Source organism: Helianthus annuus, chromosome 14 (genome assembly GCF_002127325.2).
Source record: "Helianthus annuus cultivar XRQ/B chromosome 14, HanXRQr2.0-SUNRISE, whole genome shotgun sequence".
Taxonomy (NCBI): Eukaryota; Viridiplantae; Streptophyta; class Magnoliopsida; order Asterales; family Asteraceae; genus Helianthus; species Helianthus annuus.
The window spans coordinates 165,230,284-165,242,240 of record NC_035446.2 but is presented as its reverse complement, the minus strand read 5'-3'; the positions used below and the strand labels follow the sequence as shown (position 1 = coordinate 165,242,240).

The window sequence follows — 11,957 nt, the reverse complement described above, 5'->3', positions numbered from 1 at the left end:
GTCCCAAAACTCTATGGTGGCTGATGTGGCGAAGTGACGTTAAGCCAAATCCCGGCCTAAACAATCAAATGAAAAAAATGCTATAAATTACAATTGATTGCCAAAGTGGGATTTCAACTCACCCAAAAAGACAAATACGGTAGACTTTTCTCTGTATTATAGGTTATCTACAGTCTACACCAAAACCACAAACTAGAAATCGTTTTCATGGTGGGTTATTTAATTTACAAGTTAAAAGCATGTCTTGAAAAACTTTGTGTAAAGTTGGTGACATAATTGCTTTGCATATTCTTTAGGAAGGAAGATGGCGACACATTGGGGGTCTACAATTAGGGGAATGTTCTAACACACCCCAAATTAATTTTCACCACAATCAATCAAGATCCATTTTCACCCATCCACAAATATGAAATCTCTGTTTGGTAGTCCAGGCAAGATCAGCGGCCTCCTGTTGAGGACCTGCCAGTGCTTATTTGCTGCTTCTTCTCTCTCTGTCATGGCCTCTGCTTCTGGATTCTCCACTTCTACTTCCTTCTGGTATATGGGTTTTTTTTTTTTTTTTTTTTTTTTTTTTTTTTTTTTTGTATAGTTAGATGTGTAGGCTGATAGCAAACTTTAAAGGGATGAACTTTATATGATTTACTTGTCCCAAAAATTAACTAAATTTGTATATGGTATATGGATTTTTTTTTTTTTTTTTTTTATATAACTTAGAAAGTTAGAATCTTTATGTGATTAACTTTGGCTTTCCTGAGTATTCATCTCAAAGTGAAGTTTTGGAGTTCTCTTTGATTGTTGTTCACTCCTTTTAAGTATAAACAACATGACTGATGATATTGATAGAGGGCGAGATAACGGTTAACGAGTTAGACGAGTAAGGTTGCTTTTTATAGTCTTTCCTATAAATAACTTCGGTATGATTGGAAAGTTTGAAAGAATATAATTAGAAATAGAATCAATGCATTTATATCCCAAAACAACAAATTACAAACAAACGGCTGGAAAACAGGCAACAAGCTGCGCCCATTTTTCGCTCAGTAGTGTTATATATGTAGTTTTTCATATAGAAATTTTTGGGTATATATGTTTTCGACCCTCCGGTTCTATAGAATTTTTTGGGTATATACGTTTTCGACCCCCCGGTTCTATAGAATTTTTTGGGTATATACGTTTTCGACCCCCCCCCCCCCCCGGGTCGAAAACGTCAAGCTGTGCCGCAACCCACTAAAATAGACTTTGGTCTTATTTTACCCGTTTGGGATAAAAGTAAGTACGTAAAACAAATTGACGTATTTGTAAGTAAACAAATAAAAATCGCTATTTCTACGTGAGTGTATATGTTGCTTATATGTATAGGTGTAAAGGCTATAACTTTTAAGCTGGTTTATTTTCAGCTTTCTAATTGCAGCAATGGGGCTTCAAGTGTTGTGGAGTTTTGGACTTGCTTGCCTTGATATTCATGCTTTACGGTTAAAGAAAGATTTGCACAATCATATCTTCTTGAGCCTTCTTGTTGTTGGTGACTGGGTTAGCATTTTCACTTTTCATGTTTCATATAACTCGTTTAGTCTTTACCACCATAATAATAACTTATATCATCTTTTGGACGATATTTATAGTTTATTCTTTAGTAGTTTGGTCTTTAAATATTGTAGAAAAATTTCTTTTAAAATTGTGACGTTGGTTATTATGATATGTAAACAGGTGACAGCGATTCTATCACTTGCAGCTGCTTGCTCGTCAGCTGGAGTCATGGTTGTGTTCATAAAAGACACGAACATCTGCAGATCACAAGCCGCATTGTCGTGTAATACGTTCCAGATCTCTATAGCTTTGGCTTTCATGGCATGGTTTCTTCTTGCTGTTTCTTCCTATGTCATGTTTTGGTTGTTGGCCACCATCTGATTTTGAATGTGCAAATTTCGTCATCCGTAAATATTGTGTTGTTGAGTGTAGAGCGTTCTTTTTTAGTGTAAATTTGAATCGTTGGTGCGCCAAACATGACATTTTGTGACCATAGTCATGGACCTGTCCTCAAAATCTAAAATTCTTTAGGGTGTTGTTTGTTTTTTCTGAGGTAAAACGTCTGTAGTCTGCGAACCACATCTGCAGACATCTGTAGCAGAAGTGCAGGACCTACCCTTTTTCTCATGTAATATTGGTGTAATTTTCTGAAATTTATATACTATTCGACTTTTCCTTTTGTAAGATAAATAATAATAATGTATACGTGTACTGCTGTAAATGTAAATTTGTATCGTTCGTTGTGGGTTTGTTAGGTAGTGGGTAGATGTGCGAAGATGAGGATGATGGAGACAATTGGTATATCGCTTCTAAGTGAATCAAGGTTACTGACTTGTGATATCGGGGCCACACAGGTGCTGTCGTAAACGACAGAGTTGGGCAGAGACAAAGTGGCATTGAAGGGGAGAAATGACGAGAGGTTGAGAGAATTGAGGCTGCCGGAGGGGAGGCAGAAGAATGCTTAAAGGGGTTGGAGTCGACGGTTTAGGTCAGCAACATGGGTGGTAAGGTAGTTCGTTTGACATGAGAGGGGACGTTGTAGTGTGCGGGCAAAGAAATCTATGTTTCTAATGTCTAACGAGGTCTTTTATAACTTTTACACTCTTATAAAAACAAAAGATACTTAAAGAAACATAAATACAAACACATTACACAAACTAAACCTCTGAAAACATCAGCTAGAAACATATATCGACACAGTCTTCACATCACTATCTCCGGCTTCAAGATGCTTGCTTTGATCTCCTTATGTGGCAGAACCACGCCCCCATTACTGTACACCTCATCACAAACGTGCACATCTTCTCCAAGAATCGTCATGTTCTCAGCCCGGGCCCACTGACCAACAGTCGAGTGCCAACCGATAATACTGCTTGAGATGCACGCGTGTTTCTTGATACGAACCCCACGCATCACAGTACACCTGGACAGCCTGACACCCGACTCAACCACGCAGCCCGGCCCAATTGCGACATCAGGCCCAATCAAACATCCTTCACCGATCTTAGCACTTTCATCAACCAGAACGTTACCCACAATATGTGGTCCAGTAGCCAGTTTAGACGGCTCATTCTTTCTTAAAGAGTCCAGGTAGAGCCTTAAGCCCGTGATGTAATCTTTGGGCTGTCCGATATCCATCCAGAACCCGGGTAGGACCATTGCATATAGCAGTTTCTCAGATGCGATTTTTGGGAAAGTCTCTTTCTCGATTGAAGTGGGCTTCAGTTCGATACGGTCAAGAACCGAAGGGTTCAGTAGATAAATCCCAGCGTTAATCTTGTTACCCACAAACACTTTCGGTTTCTCAACAAACCTTTCAACTTGCCCGGTTGATTCTTCCATAACCACCACACCATATTTTGAAGGTTCATCCACCTATTCACGTAACTCAAGATCAATGAAATTCAAAAAAATTTAAAAAAAAGAGTAAGATGCCATTTGCGGCCCTCAGGTTTGGCCAGTTTTGTGACTTTCGTTCAAAGGTTTGTTTTTCCGCATCTGGATCCAAAAGGTTTGAAATCCTGCCATGTTCATCCGGCTCGTTAACTCCATCCATTTTTCTCCGTTAAGTCAGGAGTATTTCTGTCTCTTTTGTTAACTTAAAGGGCAATTCGGTCTTTTTCAGGGGATTTCGGTCTTCTTACATAAAGTGAAAAAGACCAAATTGCCCTTTAAGTTAACACAAAAAACAGAAATACCCCTGAGTTAACTGAGAAAAACGGATGGTGTTAACGAGCCGGATGAAAATGTCAAGATTTCAAACCTTTGGACGAAAGTCGCAAAACTGGCCAAAGCTCAGGAACGAAAATAGCATTTTACTCAAGAAAAAATATATCCAGAAATGGTTACAGAATTAACTCACACTACCTTTGTCACCATTATAGAAGCTTCACCACCATGGGACTTATGGAATGCAATCATCTGTTTCAGGGGATATTCACTGATAACATCACTGTTAAGAACGAAAAACGGTTCTCCGGATTCATCAATTAGCTTGTCTCTGGCTAAGGCCAGGGGGCCCGCAGTTCCAAGCGGCTCAGTCTCTTGTGAACATGAGATTTTTATCCCAAGCTTAGTCTCAAAATCCTTCAAAAAGTTGAGCATCACCTGAAAAAAAAAACAAGATAATATAAAATTTGTATGAATTATATTATTTAAAAAAAAACAAGGAGTAAAATGCCATTTTCGTCCCTGAGGTTTGGCCAGTTTTGCGACTTTCGTCCAAAGGTTAGTTTTTTCGCATCTTGATCCAAAAGGTATGAAATCTTGCCATTTTCATCCGACTCGTTAACTCCATCCATTAATCTCCATTAAGTCAAGGGTATATTCGTCTTTTTTGTTAACTTAAAGGGCAATTTGGTCTTTTTCACTTTATCACTTTATGTACAAGCATTTAGTATAACATGAAAAAGACCGAATTGCGCTTTAAGTTAAAAAAAAAGACAAAAATACCCCTAACTTAACGGAGAAAAATAGATGGAGTTCACGAGCCGGATGAAAAGGGGCAAGATTTCAGACCTTTTGGATCTAGATGCGGAAAAACAAACCTTTGGACGAAAGTTGCAAAACTAGCCAAACCTCAGGGACGAAAATCGTATTTTACCCAAAAATAAAACTCAAACTTTACCTCTGGCTGATAGTTGATAGCCAGAACCACTTCAGTAACTCCTATAGCCTTCAGAGCCTCAATCTGAAACAAATCTCACATATAAGATTAAATAATACAATCTCTTTGATACAAGCTTAATTAAAAAAAGGTGTTTATGAATTATGAATATTCTCACCTGGTGAAGGATCATGGGCTTGTTGCCGAAATCAACAAGTGGTTTTGGGACACTGAGAGTTAACGGTCTCAATCGAGTTCCGAATCCTCCAACAAGAATAAGTGCCTTCATATTGCTAAGCTTTTTCTGTAGAAGAAGAATGATCAGAAATGAAAAGAAAGAAAGCAATGTGAGCACATACATGGAATGCCATCCAAATCCTTCAATATAAAGTGCTAAACGAAGAAAGATGATTATTTACGCAACTATGATAAAAGTTCTATATTCAGTTAAAAGTACAAATCTGTCGGTGGGGCGATTGACGGGTGTATATCAAAATCGACACGCGTTCATAACATTCAACGAAGATGAGGATAAGGAGTTGGAAATCATTAATCGTCCGTGGGTGAATTAGGAAATAAATGTTGAGGACTTAATGCCAAAAATAATGTGAAACCGAAGATTATGAAACGCATTATCACGTGAATAAGATAGCATTGCTTTAACCAACAAGCGTACCCAGTATAATCCCACGTATAGCAAGCTATTGGTAGGGTCTGGCATAAACATTTTGCGTTTATTATGGCTTTAATGTAGACTTCAATTAGGTGGCAAGAAACATTTACTTTTTATTTATCTTATTCACTATCATTTCAATTGTGATATGGGCACATTATTAAACATTCGGGGAGCTTTATATCATGTATCACATTCATGAACTTGTATCAAGCATCTAGACACTCAAAGAAGACACTTCTTCACACATAACTGAACAAAAGCAGGCTGTACAAGCCACTTCAGAACATCAGAAATGAAACTAAAAAAAGAGTGAATTTCAAGAATTGTCCTTTATCTTTATACCCATTTTCAAGCGTTGTCCTTTATGTTCAAAGTTGACGAGTTTTGTCCTTTATGTTTTCGTATCATACACGTTTTGTCCTTTAGGCCTAACCCAGTTAGTTTTTTCAGTTAGATTTGGTCATATGCTTTGCACATGAGGGCATTTTTGTCACTTCAAAGGTAAGTTCAACGGCAGCTCAAAGCTTCTGCAACCTTTGAATTGACAAAAATGCCCTCATGTGCAAAGCACATGAGAAAATTTAACTGAAAAAACTAACTGGGTTAGGCCTAAAGGACAAAACGTGTATGATATGAAAACATAAAGGACAAAACTCGTCAATATTGAACATAAAAGACAGCGCCTGAAAATGAGTATAAAGATAAAGGACAATCCTTGAAATTCACTCATACTCCTAAAAAACAGTGACATTGTTCAACATTAATCATGAAAGATGAAGAGCTAAATTGCTGCTTTCAAGAGCCAAAGGAATCTCTAAACCGGATACGTCTAATACTTGTATGCTACATCACAAAACGAAGGCAGTGCGGTTTTAAGTTTCGCACAAATTCCTTTTCAGTTCTTTCTTGTTTAAGATTTAGCCCCAAACCAAAGCTCAACAAGATGTCATTCAGACACTTAACACATCTTAAAACTGTCACAAAATTTACAAAATAGTCAATTAATAAACTTCAGAGCTAAGATCAAACACCTTATGTGCAGCATTAAAAGAGTTCATGTTGTGATCTTAGATCTTCTCTAAGGTTATAGTGGCATGATCATTTCAAGATTCTAGACCTGATCTTAATGTAATTCATAACAACCAACTCAATAATTCACCAGATCCGTTCCTAAATCGAATCAAAAGCTTATCAATTTCACAAAAAATGCAATGAAACGCATCAAAATTCGGAATTAAAAATTAAAAACAAGATGATTTGCATTGATTGCACCTGCATTGTTCAATTCCCATACAACCGACACTTTTTATAAGGTGAATTAAACAGACACCCAGCATCAAGATCATGAAAAAAACCAAGATTCAAACAAAAGAAGATGAATTACCTTTGGGGAAGAGATAATGCTCTGTTTAGAATAGGTTGAAAGAAAATTGAACCCTAATTTGCCTCTGTTTCTCTTGAATTGAAGAGAAAGAGATGCAGAGGGTTGGCTTGGAGCCCCAAACGATTGGTTGTTAGGGGCTTTTACACGTGAACAAAAACCTTCACGAATGATTGATGTGCACAGAGAGAGGCTTTGCTGTATCTATCTGGTATATTTTCATTTTCCATTTACATTTACACATACATATTTATACTCTTTATAACGTAAGGTTTTCTTGTAATCGAAATAAAAGAAATTATGTTGTAATCTGCCTTAAAGATGTTATTTTGTGTCGATCGAGAATTATAGAAACAAATATCAGTATCAGTTTTGATAATACTGATATCGGTACTGATGTTATTGGGTTGGAATTGGTTCTGTTTGTCACAGTATTGGTACGGTATTGTTATTCATATAGTTTACAATACCATATAGGGCTGAGCAGTATACGGTTCAGAACCGCCAGAACCGTGGAACCAAACCGGAACCGCTAGATCCAAACCGTATTTTTGTATATAGGGTCCGGTTCCGGTTCTTAAATTTGGGTAAAAACGGTTCCCGGTTCGGTTCCGGTTAAAGAACCACTAGAACCAGTTGGGATTATAAATATTTAAAACCCTATTTTATTAATGGGGTTTTCAACATCATACGACCATCCTAATTCTTATTCCCTCCTCTTATATTCATTCAACAATCTCATCTTTCATCTTCTAATTCTTCTCCATCTCTCAACCCTAACCCTAATTGCTATCATACAAGTTCATCTCCATCAACACCCTGTAAATACAGGTACAGTATTCTACATGACATTTTTTTATGATTGCATATATTTTCTTTCTAGATGTTTGCTTTCTACATACAATTTTCTGTATGTGAAAATAAAAGTTGAACAAAAATAATCAAATCAATGTTGATCAAATTGTAAACATGTATATAAATAGTGTATCGCTTGGTAAATACAGTAGATGCATTACTGATCAATCTATTCACGTGAACCAAGTACAGTAGATGCATTATTCGTTTATTTTTTTAATTGCTAACACTTGGTTTCATTTAGATGTTTTTGAGAAGATTGAGAGGATGAAGATTGAAGATGTTTGTTTTAATTGTTAACACGATGGTTGTAATAGTTTTATTTAGAGTTTGTTTTATGGCTTGAAATTTTTATTGTTGCTTTGCTACTTTTATTTTGGTTGGTTTGAACTTTGAATGTAGCAACTCTTAATTAATGTTTTAAATGGTTTGATTTGTTTTTATTGAATTGTTAATTTTACGATTTAATTGTCAACCGGTTCCCGCGGGAACCGTTTACACGAGAACCGTTTAACCGGTTCGGAACCGAACCGGAACCGTTATAATACGGTTCGGTTCCGGTTCTTAAATTTAGCAATTAACGGTTCCGGTTCAGTTCCGGTTTGGTTCGGTTCAGTCCGGTTCTGAACCATTGCACCCTCTGATAAAAAATCCTAAATCTGTTACTGGTTAACCCTTACATAACTAATCATCACAGTAAATTACTAACGATCTTTCACGATTATTGTTTTGGTGATATGAATAACATAGTATTATATCTTATTACACTAAGTTAAAAATCATATACACACATTATCATTTATTACACTAAGTTAAAAACCATGCTGACACGTTCAAGTATGACAATAAAGATTATTGACGTAGAAATAAATAGCGTAATGGATATTATAAGGTCGTGAACCGGTTTGATAACGTCCTTAACACCACTCCATTGCCATAAGAGAGAGACATTTCTAGTATAATGTCAAATGAATAGAAAAAAAAATGAAAAAAATATTTATTGAAAGGGGGTTAAGAGGCAATAATTATTACACATTTTTTAAAAGTGCATTAAGGTACTCATATGACAGAAAATGTTTCTGAGGGGACATTAACCGTTACAAATAGCGTAATAATTATTTCACGCCGCTTCAAACAGATGGTGTAATAATTATTTAACGCCCTTCTAAAGTCTAACAAGATTTAATTTATTAAGGCCTTGTGTAGTGGGGCGCCATCTCACCTCATAAAGCCCCATAAGGCCCTTGAACACCATTACGGGGGGCTTTATGAGGGCGCTATAAATGAAAATGGGGGGCTTTTGATTGTTTCCATTTTCCACTTTGGTCCCTGCATTTTACACTTTGGTCCCTGCATTAAAACACTTTGGTCCCTGCATTTTACACTTTGGTTATGATGAGGTAGGGGCTTTATGACTACGGGCTCTAGTGACATAACGCCCCATAAAGCCCCTGTGTGACGTGGCACGACACGTGTCGCATAACGCCCACAAAAGGGCTTTATGACTACACATGGCCTAAGACACAAATTTCTCAAAACTTTAATTCTTCCTTAATTGACGTAACTAGTCAAATATTCAATTTAAATACAGTTTACTATTGAAAAAACTAGGGGAATACCCGTGCGATGCACGACATGCATAATAGTTATTGTTTTTTCCTGGAACGACGACTGATATAGATAGTGCGTGACACGGTACGGAAGTGCGAATATATTATAGATTTTTAAAACAAAAACCGGGTTTTTTTAAAGTTAGCCGTTTGACCATGGTTATTTTGACCAAAGTCCACTCCTCATCGGCGCTTTGTGGTAGCACCACCAGTCAAAAAAGGCCCAAAACACCCGAGGGTACAGTATTCCCCCACGTTTTTAAGACGCTTTGAGAGAGGTTTACGCCCCACCACATGTGGTCTCACAAAACTTCAAATCTATGGACGTGTGGTTTCTCAATCCTCTTCAGAAGACGTCACAGTTTTCAATTTTTTTTATTTTTTCTTTTTCATTGTGTTTTAAATGGTGTAAAATAGATGTTATATATATATATATACACATATTATACTACATACACATACACATATAAATTTAGTTTTAACATCTAAAAGTCAAATTGCAGGTTTTGTTCCCTTTTATAGATCAGAAAGCAGTTTATAAACCAACAAAATTAACAAATCCTAACAGTTCTTCAAGTGTTTAGTTATATAATCTATATATTTCTTTACTAAAATTTATTACAATTAACCCAATACTTAATAAATAGGGTATGCAGGACTTAAAAAGTGTTATCTGGACACGTATGTCACTCCAGCTTGCCAATCTTGTGTACCGACTCCAGGGTAACATTTTCAGATGCCTGCAACACATCTGGTTATAAAAGTAAAAAATAAACAAAAATGATGTTTTAGATTTTTACCCTGGTCTCAAACTTAATGTAGTTGTTTAGTCCATTTAAATAAATTTTATTTTTAGTTGACGCATAGGTACAATGTAGTCCTCTATTTGTGACAATTGTCATTGTGCTTATAGTCATGTGATGTTGTTTTAATACCCGTTAACCAACTCGTTTCGCCTCTATTTCTCAGTTATTTAAAGAAGCAACATATACATCAGAAGTAAATTTCTAAAGATAATGGTGAACCATCAATGGTACAATAAACTTACCTCAAGACTACCATTTGCTAAACTGGTAGTGTATCTCAGAGTCCAGAAATCCCGTGCTAGAGCTATTTCAATTAATATATGGAAAAAAGGAAGAGCCGCATTGATTAAACATGGTCATAAAGGCTCGTACTATTTCATTAAAGTTAATTGTAATATTAAGTATTAGTTATCTAATAACCAATCAATCCTTTAAGGTGAATTGTTATGAAAAGTCTATAAACCCTAACTTAAACATTAATATATGGAGAAAAAGAAGAGGCTCATCGATTAAACATGGTCATAAAGGCTGGTACTATTTCATTAAAGTTAATTGTAATGCATTTAAAGCAACCATAAATTTTGATTTTAAATATAAGATATAGCTAAACTTAGAAATTGTTTACTGAAAGTTGAAGTTGAAATAAATCATATTCAGATAATTATTTTTTATATGCAAATTCAAACAGACCTATCAAAATATGTAGGAAAACTCCATGCAAGTCTAACTCCGTCACGCTTAAATTCATGTAACCTGAATGTGGTTCATTACTTATTTAACCCATTTATTTAAATAGGCAGGCGAGTAGTAATCGGGTTGGTGGGTTGTAAAACTGTGTTAATTTTACCAGCATGGTGGAAGTCAATATTCTACCAGTATCATTACATCTAACTTTTTAAAAGTAAACAAATGGTTTGATAATATGAAAACTATTTCAAATGAATATTAGTAATGTATAAATTTAAACGAACATTCAAATGAAAATAAAGAATGGTTACAAACGAACGCAAATAAGAGAGAGGACAGACATAAACGAAAGTCAATCATCGATTATAAATGAACGAAAATAAACGAACATAACATTGAACCTCCAATTCGTTTACGGGTTGCACCTACTTCTGTTTAAAGCAAGATGTATAGATTATGCAACGTACCTTAACCACGCGTGTGTGTGTATGTGAATATATGTTTTTAACTTGATCCGCATACATAGTTTTGAGCCAATAGAAAGCGAACCGGGGACTAAATAAAAAATGGAACCCAACTAAAAGCGAAAACCAAGGAAACTGAAACCAAACCTAAACGAACCAAAAAACAAACCAGACCGAAATGAACCTATACAAACTGAATAATTTTACCGAAACAAATAAACTGAGACAAATAATGTTGCTGAAATGAAAACCGAACCTGAACCAAAAACAAATAAAGCGAATCTAACCGGAAAGGAAACTAAATTTACACAAAACTAAAAAAAACTGAAAACGGAACAAAAAACGTAAAAGATCTTACCGAAACGAACTCAAAAAACTTAGATCGAAACAAAACAACTCCTGGGAAAAATCAAAACCAAAACGATGCAACTAATGAGATGTCGTACGGAGGCGAAACTAATGAGATGTCGTACGGAGACGAAACCGAAACCTCTGGCGGAGGATTTAAAGCTTTTCCGGCGAACCTCCGATGACTCGCCTTCTCTTTCTTCTGGTTAGGTTTACGGCCGCGGCAGTTAACCTGTTCACTACTGGTAAAGTTTTCTTCAATAGCTTCAATTACTTGATGAATTAGCTCTCGGTTAACAGACGTGTCCCACCGGAACCAGTAGTTCGTGTAATAATCGAAGCAATCGCAGTCGAATACCGGAGATTTGTGTGCGGCCGGAGCTTTCTTCTTATTGTTATTATCAGATGATCTAGGGTTTGTGGAATTATTTTTGTGGAATTATTTTTGACACAAATGATTAAAGTAATGTAACTTGTGATTATTAAACTGGAATTGTTTT

General features: G+C 36.0%; 2 protein-coding genes across 2 annotated transcripts; one reads left to right on the top strand and one right to left on the bottom strand.

Annotated features, from left to right (window-relative positions):
* Window positions 1-236: 236 nt before the first annotated feature.
* On the top strand, window positions 237-2,251 carry LOC110886498 (CASP-like protein 5B1). The gene is made up of 3 exons (XM_022134312.2): window positions 237-537; window positions 1,395-1,527; window positions 1,705-2,251. The coding sequence occupies exons 1-3, from the start codon at window positions 407-409 to the stop codon at window positions 1,903-1,905; spliced, it is 465 nt and encodes a 154-aa protein (XP_021990004.1). The 5' UTR covers window positions 237-406; the 3' UTR covers window positions 1,906-2,251.
* Window positions 2,252-2,566: 315 nt separating this feature from the next.
* LOC110886497 (mannose-1-phosphate guanylyltransferase 1) lies at window positions 2,567-6,904 on the bottom strand. The gene is made up of 5 exons (XM_022134310.2): window positions 6,691-6,904; window positions 4,809-4,934; window positions 4,652-4,714; window positions 3,892-4,131; window positions 2,567-3,399 (listed from the first exon to the last, which is right to left on the bottom strand). The coding sequence occupies exons 2-5, from the start codon at window positions 4,917-4,919 to the stop codon at window positions 2,728-2,730; spliced, it is 1,086 nt and encodes a 361-aa protein (XP_021990002.1). The 5' UTR covers window positions 4,920-4,934; window positions 6,691-6,904; the 3' UTR covers window positions 2,567-2,727.
* Window positions 6,905-11,957: the final 5,053 nt, after the last annotated feature.